We start from the raw sequence: 23,553 nt of genomic DNA on the forward strand, positions 1-23,553 counted from the left end.
AATTGATATGGTTGTTGGATTCGCGCCATCTTCTCACAGATAAGGTAACAATAAACCTGTGAATCAAACTGAGGATACGTTCCCAATTTTTCACTGACACACCTTCGTGGAGTCATTTGTTGCGTCTTGGAAAAACTTCTGAGCCTACAAAGAGAGGCAGAGAGAAAAAAAAAAAGTTAAGAATGTTTCTCTAAATTGTCCTTCGCCCCGCCCTCCACGAGAGGAGAGGCGCTCCCAGCCTCCGGAGTCAGATTTGGGACATAAACTTTACGCACAGGTTTAACTCAGAAGCACCGCTGCACCGAAGGATCAGAGAGGCGAGGTAAGCAACGAATATAAGAACTATGAATGTCAAAGCGCATCAAACAGTCAGTATTTTGATGTCCATATAACGAGGGGATAGAGTTGCTTGGTTTTAACGGGTGCGCTAATTCATGGATAATGAGAGTGCCGGAGCAGTCTGAGTGAATTGATGTCATCTGGTCTCCATATATTGAAACCACCTCTAAGCTTGGAAACTGAAATTAACTGCAGTGTGTTTCACGTGCAAAGGAGAGAAAAAGTTCCCTTTTCATAAGCTGTCACATATATGAGCATGGACCTTTTAGCGTGTACTGTATGGATTGCGCTGAAACTGTGTTTTGTGTTTATGTATGTCAGGATTTTTTGCAGCCTGTTTGAATTTCTTTCTTGAACATCAGCAACCCAAAATGTTCCCCCCCCCCTCCCCTTTGGTTCTAGCACAAAAAGACACTTTTAGATTCTCTATGAGTTAAATGCTGAAACTAGATTTCCTCATGTGTCCTTTTGCTCTGGCATGTTTTCTGTCACTCATTTAGATCATTGCAGCCACACGGTTAGCGGTTGGACTTTGTTTTTAAAGCTGAGGTCAGTACTGTTGGAGTAGAGGCTTAGGGCAAGAGGATCTGGTAAAATGATTTTGTACCTTCTGCACAAAGAAGTCATTGATTCCTTAAATGAATGCTGCAGTGCATTTTATACAGTTGTGTGGCAAAATATCTAAGAATAGATGTGTTTATGCACTTTAATTCAATGACTTCCAAATATATTTATGGCATATTTAAATTTGAAGTCATTTGAAAAATTGCTTTTTGATTTAATATTAACTGACGTACAAGAACTGTTCTTCACATAACACAACAAATTACCAGAAGTTTGTGTTGCTTTTATTTTTCTGCTTATGTGCAAAACTGATCAACTGCATTTATAGCTATTGTACAGTTACAGAAATTAATTTAATGTAGAAATTTGGTCTGATGTGCTTCTTCAGTTGCATTTTATTGAACCGCTGGTAAAGTTGTGCAAAAATCCAAAAAGTGGAAGATGATTTCTATTACAGTAAAATAATCTCCCTCTGAAATGATCATATTTCTGTATTTCATATTAAGAACAAAATTGCTGGTGCAATGTTAATAGCTCCAATAGTAACTCCTATAAAATAAATGTAACTAGAGCATTTCTCATGTAGAAAATGATAGAGCTCGCCCATAGGAAACAGCAGCAGAGAATAGCTTCTTGGAGTCATCAAGTATCTATAGCAACAATTAAATGAGCTCTAAATGCCAACTCTTAGATTTTGAGGAATGTAAGGCAAAACTCTTTTATGTCCCATGATTACAAAAGAAAACGTGTAGTTTGCTAGACACTGCTGGGATGTTAACTCATATTTTGAGCAACAACTCCTTCAGCTGGGTCTGGAGTGAATGTGTGGAAAAGAACATAATCATCTCTGTTAAGTAAAGTGTAGGAGCTGTAGTACTGTGGGCCTGTGTTTACTTTTCTGTAGGCTTTAATACACTTTTGAAATGCAATTTCAAGAAAAAAAAAACAATTTACTTCTGCAGAATTACTTCAGTTTTCTTATTGTTTCTTATTGTTGGATTTTTCTGCATGTCCAATCCATTCAGCAGCATACAACTGCTGAAATCGAAGGCTAGATTTTCTGGATTTCAGAGCAAAATATACATTTATTTGAACACTTCCAGTTTATTATAAAGAAAATCTGTTAACATAACTTTTTACACATTGTTTCCAAAGGTGTCAATAACAATTGTCAATACTGTTCACTGTTAACTGAAAACAACATTCTCAATATATTTGTCAGAAGCTATTACATTTCAGTTTTTAACACAGCTGTATGAAGCCGGGTTATTTATTCCCATTACAAAATATTAAATACTGTATTTTTATGACGGAGAGTACGATGGAGAGATTTTGTCATTTATCATCCATTTGACATTCTTGTTGGTAAGGTAATTTTATTTATATAGCACATTTTCAGCAACAAGGCAATTCAAAGTGCTTGTCGGGTCATTACTGTACTTTTTCCTTGGGTAAACTATACCACCAGCCAAATTTCCATGAGCAGTTAAATATAAAACACAGCCTTCCTCCCCGGGGTGTCAAAACAGTAGGGATGGAAAGTGTGCATTTGGCTGCTGATCAAATCAAAGCAGACAGAATTTTACGTTGAATTAATATCAGCATTACCAACAGTTCCTGTACAATAATGGGGCAAAAATTTGTATCCAGCCATTTTAAAAATGATATTTGTACAGTTATGAAATCATTTATCACTGTTTGTTTTTCACAGGCTTCAAGACGCCACATTCTTTTCCATCCAAGGAAAAGTCTGCCTTGAAAAGACATTTGCAGACACTTTTTGTCATTTTTAAGCAAAATGCAAACAAGGTTATATATTTATTTGTTGATAATGTCTGTGGATGTCGCTCTAAGCCAGAAAGACTGCACAGGCGTGACCTGTCCTATCCTGCAGAACTGCATCGAATCAGTTTTAGAGGATGGTGCCTGTTGTCCCAAATGTACACAAAGAGGTTGCACCTGCGAGGGGTACCAGTACTACGACTGCAATCAAAAAGGCTTCAAAGACGGGAAGATACCGGAAGGGGAATCCTATTTTGTGGATTTTGGAAGCACCAAATGCCTGTGTCCCCAGGGAGGAGGGAACATAAGCTGCCTTTACATTGTGTGTCCTGAAATTTCCCCCAACTGCATTGATGTTTTACAACCTGCAGATGGGTGTCCAGTATGTGGGCGTGTCGGCTGTGCCCATGGCAGCAAGACGTATGAGGCAGGACACTCCTTTGAGTTAGACAAGTGCCAGGTTTGCCACTGTCCAGATGGAGGGGGCATGTTAACATGCTCCCCAGTCCCAGGCTGTGACCTCCGTGGTGTTAATAACCCCACGTGGGCAACAACTACTGAAAATAACAGCCACCTGAGAGACATTAGCAGAGGTCATGACACTCAATCAACAAGCTTATTTTCCAAGGTTGGGCTGGCAAACGCTCTCCCACTTTATAAGAAGGACCCACCCAGTTTTGGCTTAGAAGACTATGACTATATACTGGCAGAACCGACGTCTTCCACTATTCAAAATCTGGCCAAGTCGCAGGGTGCTGCTACAGTTCCTTCAACTCACCCAGAGTCAAGCTCTGCAACCTTCACGTCTCATGATGTCAGAGGAAATGACCTGGCTGAAAAACCTCGAAGCCCAGTGAGGAGCAGTGAGAAAGACCCGATGCGAGTCTTGGATTCAACCACGACAGGATCTCAAAGCAATTCACTCCCATCGACAACAAGTACGGCCACTCAGGTAGTTTCCACAGACAACCAGAGGTCAAAGCAGGAAACTGAAGAAAGACCCATGAGACATAACACACACAGAAATAAAGGACCCTTTGGTGAACAGAAACCCAGTCGTCGAGGCCACACTAGACATCATGGTGAAACCTATTCTGCCAGCCGGGCTGGCAGAATAGATGCTTTGATGCTTTTGTCTAAAGAGGCAAAAGCATCAATGGAGCACAACTCCCAGTTTAGCAAACAAGAACACAGTCTCTACCCCACAGTTCAGTTTAGTCCCACCAGCAGAGCTCCAGTTAGGATGAGAGAAGAGCCTCAAAGACAATCTCACACCCTCGACAACTACCACTCACAGGATGTGGAGGAAGACACAGAAGGTAACTCTGACCCGTTATATTCATTTTAGTAAATATGCATTAGTACTGCTTTATATGTATATAGCTGTATTTATAGAAAACCTTTCATTTACATGATTCCATTAATAAAATAAAGAAGGCTGAGATTGCAGTGCATTGATAGACAGGAAGCAGTACTGTACTTAATTTAAACTGATTTTTATAGCAATACTAAGTTGGTATTGATATATTGTCCTCTCAAAGGATAATATTTAGAACATCTTGAAACAGAAAAACCTGTCTCCAAAGGCTTGTAAATAGCAAGTAATATTAAGCTTTTATTTTTATGTTATCGTGTTTTTTTTTTTTTTTTTCAAAGAAACTGATGGGAGTGTTATTTCCAGTACATTTCTTCACTGATAGTGTTATTATGCTTAAGTTGTTCTTGAGATTATTATCCTTATTATGAAAACTGATGATAAAATAAGTGCCAGGGTGTGCAAAAGATAAGGGATACCTTTTTGAAAAAAATATAAAATAACAATATAACATAGAGAAAAGTCTGTTGTGTGCATGTGTGTATATTTAACACATCAAAATTCAACTCCACACATTTTTTTTGAAACATCATGCTCCTCTGCAGCATGAAGGAGAATATACTGAGAATCACACTTTGCATTTAACTCAGCTCTCTGTCAGTTTACTGGTCTGGATGTTTAGGTGTTTCATTAAAGCAATATCAGTTAGGAGAAACACCAGAATTGGTTTTAGTGCTGCAGCTCATCAATTGAAAAGGCTATGAGGTAATTTCCCAAAACCTTAAAAGACGATTGAAAATATTACTATGGAAAAGAATTAAAGAAGTTTGCTAATCGTCCAAGTTGTGTGATGAACTTGGCCATGGAAATGGTGAAACTTGTCCAAAATGCATTTTGGCATGTGCAGCAGAGTACCAGCTGATACATACAGTCATAGAGATCTGGTGAGTTGGGCTGGATCTGCTTCCACAGAATCTGAATAGCTTGTTGTCACACAGTCAGCCAAATGTGTGCCAACCGTCCTGACAGCTGAATGTTGGCCAAAAGATTAATGCAAGAGGAATACATTCCTTGAAAAGTAAAAGAAAAAGCTCAACAGACTTTCTAAGAAAGGATCGAGGTGTTGCACCGGCCCAATTAAAGTAAAAACCTCAGCCAATACTAGAACGAATTGCCACCAACCTTAATCAACTGATGTCGCACTCTGAAAAGGGTGGTGAAAAATATCTCGTTAAAAAGAAAATGTGTTGGAATAGTCCAGTTTTACAAAAGCAGGTAATTTAAAGTGACTGGTTGTAAAAAATGTGGCTCTAAAGATGTTTAATCATAGAGTGCTTTTACAGTATCTTAGAAACGTATTCATTCCTTTTAAGCAGTTTACACCTGTTGTCTTGTTACAATGACAAAGGTTAATTGGGGTGATATGTTATGGAGTATCCCAAGTAGCACAAAAGGAAGGAAAAGGCCATATGGTTTTAAATTTTGTTACAGTTAAAAATCTGAAAAAGAGTGCCTGAGTGATTCTGACACTGCAAAACGTATCTTGAGTAACTTTGATTTTAGAAGCCATTTAATTTGTGGAGTCCTGCTATAAATCCAAAATACATAGTACACATTTTTCAAAATGTGAATCTATAAAATGTGATGTGCATTTTATATTAAAGTACAAAAGGAACTTCTTTCAGATTTTTTTTGCCACTTTTCCATAAATGCTAGATTTTGGTAGTGCATGACAAACATTTTCATGTCAGCTGATTCATCCACCTGAGCCGTAGATTTCTGCAGTTCTTTTAGAGTTCCCATGATCCTTTTGGTTATTTTTTGATTAATGCTACGCAATTCTACTTGATTCTCATCTCCTTTATGTGCTCCTTCAGGGATTTCTCCCATTGAACTCGATTTCTATGGCAAAATTTCAACCGGGCCAATAAGTGAGCCGAAGGAAAAGATGTGAACGATGACGTATATGTTTGGCATGGCTTTAGAATTGTAGTCTGCCTATATGTGATTTTAGTTTTAGCAATGGCAGCAGAAGAAGTGGAATAAGTCATACAGTCCATGCTGGTCACATTTCCAAATATTGAATCAACATTAGCAGGTGTCTCCTTCGGCTTGGCACCTCTCTCTTCACGGTGGGGAATGGTTGTTTACAGTGCAGCCAACTTCCGGTAAGCTTCTTAGCATTGAACTGATGCAATACGTATGTCACGGCCAAATGTTAGCAACTGGGCAAAATGTAAAACCTTGACAGACTCCATTCCTCCAGCAAACAATCTATCCCAATAGCTAAGGGTCCAGAACCTCAGTAAGAAGCAAAGCGTAGAACAAGAGACTGGTTTTTAGCAGAGTAGTTGTAATGCGATAAATGTAAAAACACTTTAAGGGGCAAGAATAATGGTATCAAATTCTGTATCTGTTGTAGCTGTAACTTTGTGTGATGGTGTCAAATAATGACATCATGTATAATACTTGTTACATTTACCACATTTTATGGTATAACAATGTTCTGTCTGTCTAAGCTGTCTTGTTCCACCTTGACAGTAAGTACACAGTACAAATACTCTACAGAGCTATAATTTACATTGAGACCTGTCAAGATAGTTATGTTTTTTCAACACCTTTCACCTATATATATGCATAGTATGCATAGGACATTGTTAAAGGTAACTAAAAGCTTTCCATTGCACAGAAATGCACGTGAGCCCATAAAGTATAGATTTATTAACACTCTTTTTTTCTGTTATACAGTTGTCATCAAAGGTTTCCCACATTGTCCTTAAATCCTCTTGGATTAACTTAATCTATTCATATAAAGAAATTATAGTTTCACAGAGAGTTTGACCTAAATTTCAAGGTATTTTTTTTTTTTTTTTCCCAGATTTGAAATGTGCTGGTCAGCAATTAACATGTAGGCTTCACTGCACTACACTGAAGTCAGATTTCCAGTATGGTGACATGTCAAAACACAAACGGGAAAATCCCCACTGATAAAGGCCTTGGGTAATGCATGTTATCACTGCTATTAGCACAGGATGCCAAAGTTATTTGGACAGGAAAAGAGAAAGTACAAATAACAAGCGCATGGCATTTTATTCCAAACAGGAGTGGGCTTCTTTTCCCGTGGGGCACAGTGCAAGTTAGAATCATAGTTTTGTTTAGTCTATAACTAAAACTCATGCGCTGCTTCGCAGTTTGTGTACAAAAAGGGAGATTGTTTAGGAGTTCTAATGCTAAACTCATCTGGGTTAGGATTTCTTTGTGGTGGGGGTTTTACCTGAGAGCGGCATAATTCCCATGTGATGAATGATATCTCTGTTATCGGTTGATTGCCAGGTTATACTCCCTGTTCCCTATCGAGTCCATGATTGCCCATCTCCCATGAGACCGCTGCTTTCCTAATCTTCTTAGTAATAATAACCTCATCTGAAGCACACATCCACCCCTTTCCAGACATTATGGAACACAACCTATTATGCTGATCTCAACTTAGAATTGTTTCGGACTTGGGGGAGAAGGGGAAATGGATAAAATGCATCAGTAACACATTAAAGATCGTCTAGGTCGAGTTGAAACAAACTGAGGAGGCGCTTGTTTTGATCAGCAAAACTGTCACGACATGCTGCGTGCGGCAGCGGGCCGAGTCGATGTATAATTTTCTTTATGATGAAAGAGTGGGGTGAATTCCAGAACCGGCTGTGGAAGAGGTCGTTTCGACTGCTTTCAGATTTGGTTTGAAGATGATAGCTGGTTTATCTGGGGTGCCTTCCAGGTCATTTGCAGTAATTTTAGAAGTGTCTCTCGTCCTCAACGTGGTTCTTTTCCCAATGCACATTTTCCTGGTGTTTTTAAATTAAAGCACACACACTGCTCCATGTGAAGAAAATTGGCCATAAAAGACAGCCGCATTAAACGAGAGCCCAGTCTGCGTCTTGAACTTATCTGCATTTATACATATGGAAAATAGGTATGACTTAAACTTTTTATCACAATATTTTGTGGTACTACTATGATAATGATGAAAAGGATGATAGGAAAGTTTTTTTTTACTTCTTTTTTACATTTACTATATGGCTTATATATATAGCTGATAATGCTATTGAAAAACATAACTATTTTTAATATGCATCTGACTGTAGGACACCAGTTGTATGCATACATCAAAACTTTTTGTCATGACAGGAAATTTATCACAATACGATAAATGCCTACTTCTAATGAAAAACACTTTTATTTTGCTAGATGTTTGAGGACATGCAATCTGAGCGTCCAGTTTTCCTGACCACATTTACAGCAGCCAAACTCTTTCACATAAAGTTGTTTAATTCACCCTAATCTGATGCAATAATTTCTTATGTGAAAAATAGCTTTTTGAAGTTGAAACCTTCTCGTTTAGGATAGACATGTTTATTTATATACTGGTCTACTCTAAAATCAAGAGTTGGATGGATTTCCTTTGGCAATAATCGAGCAGGTTTCCTGTATTCTGGCTTACAAACAGCTGCCGAAATATAAATGGCGTAATAAAACAGCGAGAACCAGTGCTCAATTTACGAGAGTGGAAAATGCTTTTGATGGAGGCATGCAGAGGAAGCAGATGTTACAACGCTAAATATTGATCTTGGTTTGGGTGTGTCCTGGAAACGTGCAGCGTCCTTTGGAAACTAGAGCAAGCGGTTCAGAAAAAAATTAACATACTATGAATGATAAGCCTTGACAAGTGAGTATTTTGATGCTGTGGGTTTGAAGGAAAAATTGATTTTAGAGCCATAAGTCATCGTTTCCATGACAAAATAATATTTTTGAGTCACTGAGTCAGTCTCTTTGTAACAACACTGACTTAAAGCTGGGCACTCTGCAAGGGTGTAAACAGAAAAAATATATTTTTAATTAGTTAAAGTGATGAAAAAGAAAAAGAATGCAATAATCACTTTTGTTCCTAAGATCAACTTTGCAAAAAGTGTCCACTGAGCAACAGTCCAGTTCTTCTTCTCTTTAATTCAGGTAAAATGCTAGTAGCCCATTTAGGATTTATCCGTGTAGTGAGTTTGAGATGGGACTGTTTCCTCAGTCCACTCCTTGTGAAGTTCCCCAAATTCTTGAATGGATTTTGCTTGATAATCCTCTCAAGGTTGCGGTTCTCCCTGTTGCTGGTGCATCTTTTCCTACCACATTTTTCCTTGCACTCAACTGTCTATGAATATGCTTGGATACAGTACTCTGTTAACATCCATGACTGCTTCCCCTCCGGATGACTGTCTTCTGGACATCTGGACATGCATAGGCTCAGGCAACCATCGCAGGTGTTTTGAGTTAATTAGCTGATTAGGGTGTGACATAATGAGTTTCCAATATTTCACTTTTTTAGTGGTCTAAATCTGAGACACAGAATTTTTGTATTTATTTATTTATTTTTACTATCTGTGATCTATAAATCATCACAAAATAACAAGAAATAAAAGCTTGAAATATTTCACTTTGTGTTATGATTCCATATATAAAGAATTCCCTTTGTGAAACAAGTGACGAAATACTTAACATTTTAAGAATTTAATTTTTTTTTTAGATATACCTTTGATATATGCTAAATGGACATTCTTTGAGTTGTTTATTTTTGATTGTTCAACATTTTCGATGCGAATGATCTCACCAGTTTGGGACTGACATGAACAAAGAAAAGCATCTGGTGTTCTTGTCAGTCTAATGAAGAGCTAATGGAAGGCTACAGAACAGATAAAAGACATGTTAAGAGCATACTGTAATTCGGTATCTCTTTTGTTGAAGCACAATAAATCAGTGTTTAATTGTTGCACAGCTGGATTCAGGTATAATTATAAGTGCTGTCAAGGAGAAAGAGCAGCTGAAAGATTTGTCATAGTGCGGTTGAAAAAGTTTTTCTTTCACAGTTGCTGTTCTGTGGAAGCATAATCCTTCAAAAACATCTGACATATATTGGAACCTCATGCCCCATTCAGTGTGAACACCTGGGGAAAATGTGTGTTATGTTCGCCGACTCCTTCAGGAGAAAATGAAAAGGAAGCAGAAGAATGATGGCAAATGATTATGTTTGCTGTCTTTTAATAAATATACTTCCACACAGGTTCAAAGGGACTTGTTTAACTGCGCCGCTTCCTCAGACGCTGTAGTTGTGTATCAAAGAGCCGCGGTGGCCCACCAGGTTTACATTTTCTCCTTTCTGAGTCTTTAAATTAAGCACATTGCACCAGTCACTTGCACTGGTCTGTGGAATTGCTTTGGTCTGATTTTGTTGCTTTACAAAGAGACAATTTCAGTCAAAGGAAGTAGATGAGAAAAAAAAAACACACACTAAACTGATGCTTGAGTCAGTCCAACTGTATCCTGAGTTATTGACGCACATTGTCTTCAATTTCTTGCAGCATTTGTATAAGCAAATCTTTAATTTGAATACATAAATTCAATGAAGTTCTAACCTTTAAAAATGTACACTATCTATATAGTTGTATGTAGTAAACCTGGATCTTCTCTTATACTCACCTTAGTTTACCCTAAAAGTTTTTCTGTGCTTTTTACAACTTTTCAAATGAACGTCTAGGAGATGTAACAGAATGCATAAAATAAATCCAGCAACCAACAACCTAAAACGTCTGAACAAAAACTAGCTCAGCATAAAAGTGATTTAACTTTCAGGTCAGGATTTCACACATAACTTAAAAAGCAATACACTGTAGGGTCTCTAAGGCCAAAAGAACAAGAAGAAGAAGAAGAAGAAAAACCCATCCTGACTGAAAATGATACTTCTTATTTATAAAAACACCAAAAGAACAATGCCTAATCTCCCTGGTTAAGTCGGCAACGGGTGTGACACTGGATGACTGAAACTTTTCTGCAGTCAACTTCTTCGATTTTTTTCTTCTTTGATTTTACTGGTGGTTGTCGAACAGTTTATTGCCACCACCTTAATACCAGTGGCGGTCCACTGAGAAGGAGTTAATGGTTTCAGCTGTGCATCAAGGTTTCCCAGCACACCTACAATCAAACAGAACAGAAGAAAAAAGCTCTCTATAGTCAGTTTCTAGAAATCAGTGGATGTAACGGAGCTCTAGGCTGTATTTTAGATCATTACCCTTTTAAACGGCATAATAACTTCCCATTATCAAGATTTTTTTTTAAATTCTTTTTTTATATTCCCAAAGGGACAAAAAGCCCGCATCATTATAGATCCTCTCTCACATTTCCAAATGTTTTAAACTTTGTAATTAATCCTGTGTAGACACAATCCGATTCAAGGAAGTAGTTATATATTTTAGGCATTACCTGACTTTAAAAGGTCGCCACACATTTTCCATGTTCTCTCTCTCATTTTGGAGATTGCTTAAGAGAAATGGGGCCATGTGACACATCCCATTTGTGCTTCAGGGAAACAGGAATTGATAGATTACTTAAGCGGTAAAGTATGGAAGATTAATTTGTTTAAAGCGTTTTGCAGATCTTTCACAGTCAGTATATATTACCCTGTCACCTGTGCCCTCGTTTGAAACTTGTTTTGCAACAGACCATCAGAACAGCCTATGAGTCCAATTAAAGCCTTAAGAGAGTCAGAAAGCTGCCTTTTTTCCCTTTTTCTTTTAGTTTTGCAGCATAATTCCCAACAGCACAGTTGGTTGGGCTATTCATTGGCTCATTCTCAACTCCAGAGAAATTACCTCCAACACCAGCAGACTGCCTTGAATTTAAGGTTTGTGTTCTCTCCTTTCACTGGGATTTGAAGAGAAACATTTCATCTGAAATGAAATGCTGTTTGGTAAATAATTTATTGCCACCATGTGAACAAATCCAACAGACATACCTTTTTTTTTTTTTGTGGATTTGAGTGACATTGGTTGTGTGTCACATAGTCGCACAGAGACTAAATCCTTAAATCCCCTGGTATCAAATGACAACATATTTGTGCATTTTACCCGAGAAGTTGGATGATAAAGGTTTTGATCTGTGCATTGCTTTGAAATAATGTGCAGAAGAAAAAAAAAAAACACACACGCTACACTTGGAGTTCTCTTTGTTCAGTCTTCCAAATAAGAACATCTCTATGTAACAACATTGCAGAACACATTAGATGCGGTCATATTGATAATATCACTAATCAAATTTTGCAGCTTCTCACGCACTGAGACTTAAGATGGTAAACTTTAACTTCACAGTGTAAACAAATTTCTCTCCCCTAATTGGATATACTAGAATAGAATAAATCTTTTTGTCCACCAGAGTGGAAAATTGCCTTTTGCTCAGCAACATACGGGACAAACTGACAAGAATTTTAAAAGGGACCATGCACACTGATCACTCGGTGCACTGAAAGACTTAAATGAAGCTGTTTGTGTTTCATTTACAGTGTCTGTCAAAGAGCTGGTGAAGACCTGCTGTGAGACCGGGGAGAAATGGGCTTCGGCTAATGGCCACTGCAGCAACATGAAGCCACCCACAGATGATAGGCGCACCATTTGCTGGTGAGCTCATTATGTAACGTAGAAGCACTGAACCTGGAAACAAGGTGATATAACGGGAAAAAAATGTGCCTTACAGACGTATTGCATTACTACACCAGTCGTTTCAAATTTAGTTTTGCTTTTATTATTTAGCTGGCTTTCAAGCTCCTCATAATTAAACTTCTGGAAACTCGAAGCCACAACTCATTCAGCTCGTGAGGACAGTTTCTGCCCCCGGATGGCCACGGTTGCAGTCTAGCAACGGCCGCAGTCGTTTTTCATGTGCACCCTCTCTCTGTCAGGACCGCCCAACAGCAGTGCTGTCTCGGCTCTCTGAAAGAACGCCAGTGCTTGGCGGGAATTGAGGCGGCCAGAGGAGGAAGCTTCTGTAGAGAGGACGCCAGCAGTAAATGTGGGACGGATTCCTACAAGGCAAGTATCCAGGAGCAGGTACCAGGGTAAAAGTCTCAACAAATCCCATAATAACGGACTTCCCTAAAGTAATAAAGTATGTAATTATAACCTCTGTGTCAGTAGTATGTTCAATGTAATTATCAACATTCCCGAACCCACTCTTGATGTACCTCATCACCTCATACTATTCAGCTTATCAATGCCATATTTATTAAGCTGTTTGTCAAAAACTACAAATTACCCTAAAATGGTTTCTGGTAATGCAAAATTATAAATTAGGGTTTCAAATCAGAATATGTTCTCTGCATCATAAAATACAGTCCTTGAATGGACATACTTTTATTAAGCGGCATGAACAAGCACTAACACAGCATTTATTACTCCTTTACTAGTGGAAGTAAATGTATCAAAACTTAAGCTCAGTTTTTTTACTACTTTGCAAAGAAAATAAATGTCAAGTCCTTCAGAACATGAACAGAACATGCCTACAAATCAATAATGTTCCTAGAAATGAGAGATCAGGCAACACTACAGCTTTGAAAGTATTCTAACCAACAATACCAAACTTTTTCAGTAATGACTCAACAAACCTTGAAAAGATGCCTACTTTTCTGGACTTGTTTCACAGTAAAGTTTTTGACAAGATCTCTGAAGTCCAGTGCCAGAGTCAAATGACTCAGGTTTTCCTGTTCCAGATCTGCGTCTATTTTTAACTATTTTAAGCTTAGAGGATGATCACTCATCACTTGTCTTTTGGACAGGGAATGTCAGGTAAAGCCTTAATAAATGCGATGCCTTTACCATGAATACATTGGACAGTCGGTTCCCCAAACTCCAGCTCCATGTCAGCTGAATATTTAAAGTGGAGATTAATGGTTTTGTTTCTTAGCTCTAATACTGTGACATTAGAGAACTTGTTCAGGAAGTCAAATGTGTTCCTGAGATCATCATGTGCAGTGTACCTGTGATCAGTTTCTTTCAACAACCACCAAAAAAAAACAAACAAACAAAAAAAAAAAAAACACTGGTGAGGTGATAATTCAAAATCTCAGGTGGTGCTTTTTCCCAAAAATGCTTTTGTGTGTTTTTGGTCTGTGAGTGATAACTCTGTAAACTTGTGAAACTGTTGGAGACAGCCACTTGGCTTGAGACTCAAACTTATTAAGCTGATCTCTCAGTCCCACAAGGATCCCACCAAATCCACAGCTTTACCCAGGTCCAGTTCGGCAGCCTTGCAAGGCAACGCTTTCTTTTTCAAAGCCCTAGAGAATGCAACGCCACAGCGTTCACATGAAGGCTGTTTCAAGCCTGCCCATTTTTTTTTCGTTATGCGATCTTGCTTCATTTCTGGTTGCCACATTTTGATTAGTGTCATTTACAACATCCTCTAACAATTTTTGAATGTTTACATAGCTAAGTGTGACATCTGCATGTGCAGACCATCTAGTGTTGCAAAGAGGCTCCAGGGTTTCACTGTGCTTGTTTTCAAACGGCTGCAGTTCATCTGTCACCACCTACCACCTTGGTGTCGAGTTGGAGCAGAAGTTAAATAGGTTGCACACAAACTGGAAAATAAATAAATAAATAAATAAATAAATCAGTGTCTCAAAACATCAGTCAACAACAACTCCAACCAAACTCACAGTGTGTGCAGCAAACATGTTTAGGAGGTTGATTTTGTTTATGCATTTCTTATACTCCAGGCATGTTGGCAGCATTATCATACCATTGCCTCCTGTGCAGTTTGCAGTGTCAATCATAATCTCTTCCAAAACCTTGAGTACAGACGTAGAGCTTACTTTGTATGACTTTCAATTAGTAGAGACTTCACAAAGTGATCCTGAGAGTGTCTTCCAGGTGACACATAGGATAAACAGAAGCTGATCAACATGTACCACATCTGGCACCGACTCGGAAGTGTTTTGACATTTTTACTTCACTTGAATACGAGTCTTCTAAATAAACTCCTCACATATTTTGGAAGATAGATATGAAGGTGTTCCATGCACCTGCATTTCCATAAAGAATCAAACTACTGACTGACTCCAGAATATACCTGATTCCAGTTATCAGTCCTGCCAAAAACATCGTTGCGGGGGTCTGTAAAAGCCAGTCTTCTCTTTGCCAGAAATTTGACGATAGACACAATATTCTTCTCAACAGTTTATTGTCTGTGTATGTATCATAAATAATGAAATTGTGGAAAAGGGGAAATTTACAGCTTTTTTTTTACATGTAAGAAAAACTTAAATACACATTTTTCCCGCATTGTAATCCCAAACTTCCAGCACTTCATTGGAACATTTTGTGATAAACAAATCATGCAAACTACATGCAGAAACACTCCGGGCCTGTTTGCTGCACAGCAACTGCAAAGCACCGCACATTCATTTCAATTTTTGGTTGAATTGGATGCAGAATGGCAACTACATATTGGGGGAAGATACGTAATCAAGAAATGATCCCCAGGTAACCATAAATGTCACGTTATGCATATTGCCTTTTTAGCCTGGGGGGGGGGCATCTTCAAAAAGAACTGAGCAATTAACAACCATTAAAATGAACACATCAGGAAACACTTTGCCACAGCAGGAGCAAAGGAAGATTCCTAATGAAGCTAAATGATGGAGAGGTGTGGTTAACACAGAGGAGCTGGGTCAAATGAATGCTGCATCAGCTATAAAGTAAATTTAGAGACACAGACAGATTGAAATCAGTTATTATCAACACAAAGCTTTGGGAACCAACATGTTTTCATGCTTCTAAAAACAGAATCTGTCGGTAACTCACCATGTCCAGGAAATTTAAGTCTCAATAATCAAATATTGCTGTTCAGTTCAGTTTTGTTGTCATTAACATCCCAAGGGCAAATAGGTTTTAGGGTATTAGATGTTTTCTGATTCAAAAAGAAAAATGGAGAATCCAAATGCAGAATGGTGCAGTCAGATTTATCTGTAGGCAGGCGGGCAGTTTCACAGAATTTATAATAAGGAGTTTAATAAAACCAGGGCCCCTGAAATAAAATATTAACAGAGCAATATTTATAAATGTCAATTGCGAGGTGTAAAGGCAAAACCCTGGAATACACTTAGACGGTTCAAAACGTATTTAGGGGGAAACAGGAAATTCATGATGAAAAACTACAGTCACAATAAACACGGTTTGGCAAACGATGACAGAAAGCTGGTCCCTTTGTGGCCGACCACTTGCTGCCCAGAATTTAATGATCGCCATGATAAACATGTCATTAAAAATGTGGTGCTTGGATGCAACATTTTATAAACATGACTGCGTGTGTTTGTGGTCTGTTCAGAAGTTTGAGCAGCCAGTCACAGAAGTCCAAAAAAGAGATCCAGCCTGGCTATTGTGTCATTAAAAGAAGGTTTTCTAATCTAGCATACAATATGGACCACAAGTCTTAATGTATTAGATGAAATATGTCTATGATTTATTTGTGTAAATAACTTAAAAAAAAAAAAAAAAACAACCTCTGAACACTGTGTGATTAAAGCCTGGTCTGTGTGAACTTCAGGAGTGCTGCAGCTGCTGCTTTCTCGGGCTGCAGTTCCACAGAGCTGGTCATCGCTGTGAAGCTCACCAGTACCTGGGTCTCCACTGCCGGCACGTCTTTCTAAACTGCTGCAAGCAGGCTGAGGGGACACAAACGGTCAGAGACAGGCCTGCTCTGGACCCAACTCTGCCCCCAGTGAAAGGTAACGCAAGCTGACAAATGTGGTGATGCAAAGTCTTAAATGCAGCCTAAAGTACGGTGTCCTGCTTACTAGGAAGAATAATGAATTATCCTTAAAATGGTTGTTAAAATGAACCACTGTAGCGCAGTCCTTTCACCCCGCTGCACCTAATAGCCTCGCTCACCCTGTGTGCTGTAATTCTTAGAGATGCACCGTCTCCCGGGCTGCTGGGCCTTGTATGCGGCGCTTTTCCAGTAACCCGCTCCATTTTGCTGGAAGTTGTGCAGCTGTAAATTGAGTTGGCTTAAGCAAGCTGAAAATTTTGGCTCATCTCATATTCAAAGTGAAACATTTTCTGCCTTGTGGTCAAGGCCGATAAGGAATATTTCACTGAGAGGATCGTTTGGATTTATTATTCATGCCAAAAGTTTTGCTCACCCAGCAGCAAGTTGATTTATGAAGGAATCAGAGACAGAGCAACAGGTTTTTAGAGCAAACTGCTCTCATTATTGCTGTGGAGCTTACATTGGATGTGAATTGTTTTGAATTGGTTTGCTCTATTCTGTAAAAAAAAAAAAAAAAAAAAAAAAATTGAGTAAAATATTAAATATAATACAAAAACTATCTCTCTGTGTTTGTAATATAATATTTACTGGTTCATTATATTTATGTTTTTGGACAATTAGATGGAAGGAAAACATGCATTTGAAAAGGTTCCCCACAGCCTTGACACTCGGGTGATGTGTGTGGCTTGCAGAGACCCAAATGCAGAGATAAACTAGTGTTTTCTTAATGAAAGTACGATCTTTGAACAGAACAGAAGCAGTAACTTTCAACAGTAATAAATACAGGGAACTGAATAAAATGTGGTAAGTAACACAAAACTCCTGCAGGTTTAGGACAGCCTGTCATGGTCTGCACCATCAAACTCCCGAACCAAAGACAGTATCTGAAGCATCCTGCCTTGGAAAGGGAGAAGAAAGGAATAGACTCAGACTGGGTTTTGCATTTTTTTAGTGAAATAAAGATAATAAAGTCTGGAGGAAGACTTTATCTTACAGAATCCAAGCTGCTTGAGGTCCAGTGTGAAGAGTCTATAGTCGGTGATGATCTGTCAGAGGTCAGAGGAGCTGTTTAAAAGAAAATCTTAAAAATACCTTTGCTGATGAGCTTTATGGAGATGCTGATCCCACTCTGCCAAAGCGCCATTATCTGCTTTAATTACCATGCTGTCATTTTGCTTCGATGGCCAGCAAACTTGTCTGACCTGAGCCCCAAAGAGAATTTATAAAGTGGGGAGATAAAGAGCAGATAAAGCAGACAAGAGGCAGAAGAGCTGAAGGCTACTATTCAAGCAACCTGGGCTTCCTTTACACCTGATCGCCACTATACATCATTGTATTAATAAAGAGATTTATGCAAAACAAACTCAGAGTATTATGTTCTACTACTGAACGGTGCATAGAAATACTTTCCAGGAGGCCATCATTTTTGGAATAAAAAAAAAAAAATCCCTTCTTTCATTTTTTATTTTCTCAGAAGCTGATTCTTAGGTTTTCATTAGCTGTAATCCATGATCATCAAAACGAACCGAAATAAACACTTCAAATGCATAACTCTGTATAATGAAGCTATATGCCACATATATATTTCTTTCTGAATTGAAATACTGAATTAAAATGCCCTTTCAACGATATACTCTAAATTACCGAGGCGCACCTGTATGTTCTGAAAGGCCACTCAAACATTAAATTATCCTTGTGCTCCAGTCTCAGACAGCCTGTATCCTAAAGAGGCCTTCTCCATCGGCGAGGAGCGGGATGGTGAGAACGCCGTTGAGGGGCCCGTCGAGGACAGGGATGAGTGCCTGAAATACGGGAGCAGCATCTGCAACCAGAGATGCGTCAACACGCCCAGCTCTTTCCGCTGCGAGTGCTACCCCGGCTACGTGCTGCAGGAGGACGCATCCACTTGCGCGCGAGGTGAAATGAAGAGCACAAGTCGTGGTTTGTCTCTGACATTTTCCAGTGGCGCAAACGCACAAAGCGGAAGCAGCCTTCTGTGTCATTTACTCTTTAAAGTGAGATTTACGCCCCGGCTCGTATGCATGTCAGAAAGACCCCATCTGTCATTGTGTTTTATTTTTCTGACCTATTTGGTTTCCTTCCTTTCTGCAGGGCCTAATAACAATTATTCTATTTTTATACTTCCATCCTGTTCCTGGATCTTACTCACATCTTTTTTCTGCTGTCAAAAGGCATTTCAACACTGCTTCTTTTTTTTTCTTTCTTCTTCTTCTTCTTTTCATTTTTGTTCTCACTTCTTTGCTGAAGCCAAAAAAAAAAAAACTGACGTGTCTGCTCGGATGAACAGTTAAGAGGTATTTTCAGCTACTTTGCAACAGAGCAGACTTTAATCAGCAACACAAGCCTGTCTCAACAGGATACTAATGCCGGAGCTCTCAGCAAATTACAGTGAGGTATGGAGCTTACTAATAAACCCAAATGTTTGTCTGAAGGCAGTGTTTATTCCTGTTTCACCTCCAGTGGTGTGACAACTTCCATCCGTAGCCACTTTTCTCACATTATTGGATTTAAATGCAATTATTTGACAACTCTGTAACTAAGACCGCAGTACAGGACAGGGGGTTGGGATTAGTGATTGCAATTACGTTTATTTCTCTTTTTCTGTCTTTGCTCATGTTTGTGCAGAGAGGATGGATGAGGAGAACAGACTGAAGGAGTTTCATCAGGCAGCAGTGGAAACCACCCCCCCACTTCCACCTCCCACCCAGCCGTCTGTCCCACTCAACCCCTGTGAAGGTTAGACATTTGGCTTAATTACAGAAGGAGCAGCTCACAATGAGCAATTTTGTTATTTTGAAACTAAGTAAATACATTCAGCCGAGGAGCCTCCACAGGTTTCCGTAAAACGATTCTTTCCTTGAAGTGTAAAAAAAACACAAATCAAATACAGTGACTTGCAAAAGTGTATAGAACTTTATTGCATTTTGTCTTATTGCAGCCACGTGCTTCAGTGTGTGTTATTGGGATTTTATGATAAACCAACACAAAGTAATGCAAACAAGGGTACATGGTTTCTTTTTTAGGTTGATTTTCAAATAAGGTTCTAAAAGGTGCGTTGTGAATTTTTATCCAGTTCCTACTTTGTCATGATCCGTGTTTCTGTGTATTTATTTTAAGGTTTCTCTGTGTTCAGTTTCTGTCCTGTGAGTCTCTGTTGTTTCGGCGTCTTCCCCGTTGATTGCTTCCCACATGTGTCTCATTCCTTGATTACCCTCCCTGTGTATTTAGTCCCACCTGTTGTCTGTGTTCCTTGTCATCTGTCGTATGTCATTTGTCTGCCTGCCATCACAGTTGAACTGTATAGTCCTGTGTTGGTTTAGCTCTCTTATTCAGTCCTCAGTTTTTCAGTTGCTACTGGTAATTAGCTGTGTGCTAACTCTCTGCCGTGCCACCTGTGTTGGACTGTGCCCTGAGCTCTCTTTATTAAATCATCATCATCTTCATCACTCAGCGTTTTCTCTCACCACTATCACCTCTACATCATGACGTACTTTGCCTTTTAACTTTTATAAACAATCTTTTTTTTAAACATATTTGTTAAAACTGTCATGTTGTGAAAGCATAACATGAGAAAGAAAATCTTAGAAACATTTGAGCCCCTCTACTTCTTTGCTAAAGAAGAAGACGCTGCCACCTTCATGGTTCACAATGGGAATAGTCAGGGAGAGATGCAGTGTTAGTTCTTTTGCCAAACATTTGTTCTTTGCATGTCTAAAAATTCTCCTCCTAAATGGCTTGTGGCACATTGCAAACTGAACTTTTATTACTTTGTTACACCGTGGGGGTATAGTGTCTGCTAAGCGATGCTGAACTTTGGATCGCTACAGCGCTTCCAGAGTTATCTCTCAGCTACTATATTTTGTTCAATCCATAATCCATAGGGAGATGTTTTATAACCTTAGACTGGGCTACGTTATAAAACAGAACTTTATTCCTGACATGCCAGACATTTTCCTTTATTCTGTGCATTCACCAATGGGCCTTTGAAAACCTACAGTCATAGCTGGACTCCATTTAGTAGTACAGGTTACTTTTGATGGCAGTTAGTTGCACTTTAGTGAGGGTCATACTAGACTTTCCTATTGTGCACACTTGGTTTTGATCATCCACACAAAATCCCGATGACATATGCTGACTTTTGTGGTTGTACTGTGACAAAATGGTAAAAAGCTCAAGGGAAACACTACAGTTTTAGATACTTGCCCTTAATTAGGCTCTATGACATCATGGTCATAGGTCAGTTCCGGTGTGGACCAAGCGCTGGAATATCAAAGCATGTTATTAGTTAGCTTGTTAAGCTAGTATACATTGATGTTGCTTTTGCAGCCTAAAAGTGAACTGGCGAAGCTTTCTAGGCTCCTGCAAAGGCTCTTGTGTGTTCTATTGTATCAAAACTGCTGTGTAAGCTAATGACACAAAATATTTCAATATTTTTAAGGAAACGGCATCTGTGAGCAACAGTGCACCCCAGTGGGAGGAAGGCCACAGTGCTCCTGTTCCTTAGGCTTCTCCCTCAGAGCAGATGGACGTTCATGCGAAGGTAATGAGCCGAAATGTCGTAACAGTCCAGAAAGTATTTCCATTTGGAAATCTGTGGTGACAGAAGTGAACAATAGACTGAAAATTACCCCATACACCGGTCTTCAGAGGAATTTTGTTTCCAGTTGGGGAAGCTTTCCTGCAAAGACTGTCTGACCCTGATTTGTCTCTTTCACTCATCAGTGCCTTAAGATTTGCAGAGGAGATACGGCTCTAATCCCCCGTGGGAGAAGTTTTCATCTTGTTCCTGAACTGTCTATAATTGATGGATTATTCCAACTTTCCAGGCATCATCAAAGTCTATCTCAACGGCAGCATGCTATATATAGCCACTATATTCCACCAACAATGGCGGCGGACAGGGACTGATCATCTCCTGATCAATGAACTGGTGTAACTGAATCTGGGTTTCTGGCTGCTTCACTCAAACACACCTCAAACATACCCACTATTTTTTTCAGGCAAAAACATTCACTTTATTGTCCTTAGGCCACTTTATCAATAGGTTATCCTGACAGTCATCGTCCCTTTCAACAGTTCCATTGGTGTCCACGTTTTTTGGTTGATGTCTTGAGGATGTTCTTTCAACACAGTGGAACCTCTTAGGCAGCAGTGGGCTTGAGGTGTTACTGTAAAATACATTCACATGTGTGCATCCAATTAACTCAAATTTTTAATTCCTCTGGACAGAGGAAACCAAAAACCTTTGGAAAACATGAAAACATGTGTCGGAGCGCTAACGCTGTGTGCCGACCTGAGCAAAACATCTATCAAGTAATTGTGGAAGCAAACCTGTCCTTGACAGGAGCAGAAGTTCACCCTGCAGCCAGAGAATGACCCTACACATACAGCCAGAGCTTCTTTTTTTTATAGAGACTGCTTTAGATCGGACCATATCAATTTGTCAGAATAAATATAAAATCATCCATCCAGTCATCCATGCTCTGTGATACACCATCTTGGCAACCGTTATTCTCCTCTCCGAATAATGGTGGAAAGAAACCAAGCATCTCCTGAACACTGAAGTGTCTGTCCAAGCTGCATCTTAGGGCAAACTTATGAGATTTAAGCCATAACCACGGCTCCGTCTGCTGCTTCACATCAGCTGGCTGTTGAAAGTGGCACAGAGAGTGGCTCTGAGTGGTGACAAATTTCTTATTCTATGAATGTTATTCTCAGTTTCTTTGTCTTCTGTCTCTCTGCTGAAGGAGGCTCTGACTTGTCTCTTTAATCTGTTTCTAACTGCCGACTGTCACATTCAGAACGCGCAGTTGTTGACATTTATTGTACATCTTCTTGTCTGCTTTCTCTAAATCTGTTTTACTTGCCTTGCGTTCTATGCGCCTGTCATTGTCTGTATCCTGAAGCGTCTTGATTCTTTCCTGCAGACATAGATGAGTGTTTGTCTGCACATGGCTGCCAGCTTAACAAGCGCTGCGTGAACACAAGGGGGAGTTATGTCTGTCAGAGACTGATCACCTGCCCGCCTGGATACCAAATCAGCAACGACGTTTGTGAAGGTACTCTTCACTTTATCAGCACTGAGCTGCATCGGTGGGCTCACTTCCACCCACTGTGACCATTTTACCAAGGGAGGGATTTTGCAAAGCTGGATGTTCACAATGTCAGGAAAGTGCATTGTTCGAGAATAATCTGCTGTACCTCCCCTGGGAGTTAGGCATTGCACATTAAACAAAAAAAAAAAACTCTCCTCCAATGTACAAATGATTTAACTTAAAATGTCAGCCCACACAAGAATGCATAACGATGACCTTTTTTTTTTTATCGCCCCAATTGTTATTGTTTGCTATTAACTCTTAAAAGGCTTGCCTGTGTGGTCGTTGTGGGCAGCACCCAGCCTTGAGATTGTAATAGAAATCCTCCCAATACGTCTCATTATTTCCATGCTCCATAAATTGGGACCTTTCAGAAGTCTCATTCCCAAAGCTGCAGCGGTGCTCATGAGAAAAGGGTCTTCAGGATGAGGGAGTTCCAGATGGACTATGAGGGCTATTTTCCGCTGTACATGGGGTTCAATGGTTCAGGCTCATGGATGCCGCTAATCCTCACTCCTAATGGAGGTTGATTCTTATAACAAGTCCTCTGTGGTTATTTGTTATCCAGCCATCCAGCCAGATGTTCTACTCAAACTACTCAAGGGATTTTGTTGCGGGTGCTATTGAAGTATAAGGTCTTAAAGTTCCTTTTATGTACCAGCACAAAGTCAAGCCCAAGTCTCTGCTTTAAATAGAAGAGTTCAAGTGTCTTTATTTCTTGTTTATGAGTAATAAATAAGACATAGTGGGAAAAATACTGAAGAAGTGGGAACAACTCAGCACAAAAGCTTTAGCTTTAATGGA

General features: G+C 39.3%; 1 protein-coding gene across 1 annotated transcript in view; it reads left to right on the top strand.

The window, feature by feature from the left end:
- LOC106923836 (fibulin-2-like) overlaps window positions 1-23,553 on the top strand; it is a 30,537-nt gene continuing 6,984 nt past the window's right edge. The window contains exons 1-9 of the mRNA XM_014997147.2: window positions 1-322; window positions 2,615-4,004; window positions 12,369-12,483; window positions 12,765-12,894; window positions 16,409-16,589; window positions 18,338-18,550; window positions 19,280-19,390; window positions 21,093-21,194; window positions 22,582-22,713. Of these exons, the coding sequence (XP_014852633.2) occupies window positions 2,702-4,004; window positions 12,369-12,483; window positions 12,765-12,894; window positions 16,409-16,589; window positions 18,338-18,550; window positions 19,280-19,390; window positions 21,093-21,194; window positions 22,582-22,713 (2,287 nt within the window). The 5' untranslated portion in view covers window positions 1-322; window positions 2,615-2,701. The remainder of the gene's footprint in view (window positions 323-2,614; window positions 4,005-12,368; window positions 12,484-12,764; window positions 12,895-16,408; window positions 16,590-18,337; window positions 18,551-19,279; window positions 19,391-21,092; window positions 21,195-22,581; window positions 22,714-23,553) is intronic.

The sequence above is a fragment of the Poecilia mexicana genome, unplaced genomic scaffold (assembly GCF_051168715.1).
Source record: "Poecilia mexicana isolate PSO_F unplaced genomic scaffold, ASM5116871v1 scaffold_7, whole genome shotgun sequence".
NCBI lineage: Eukaryota > Metazoa > Chordata > Actinopteri > Cyprinodontiformes > Poeciliidae > Poecilia > Poecilia mexicana.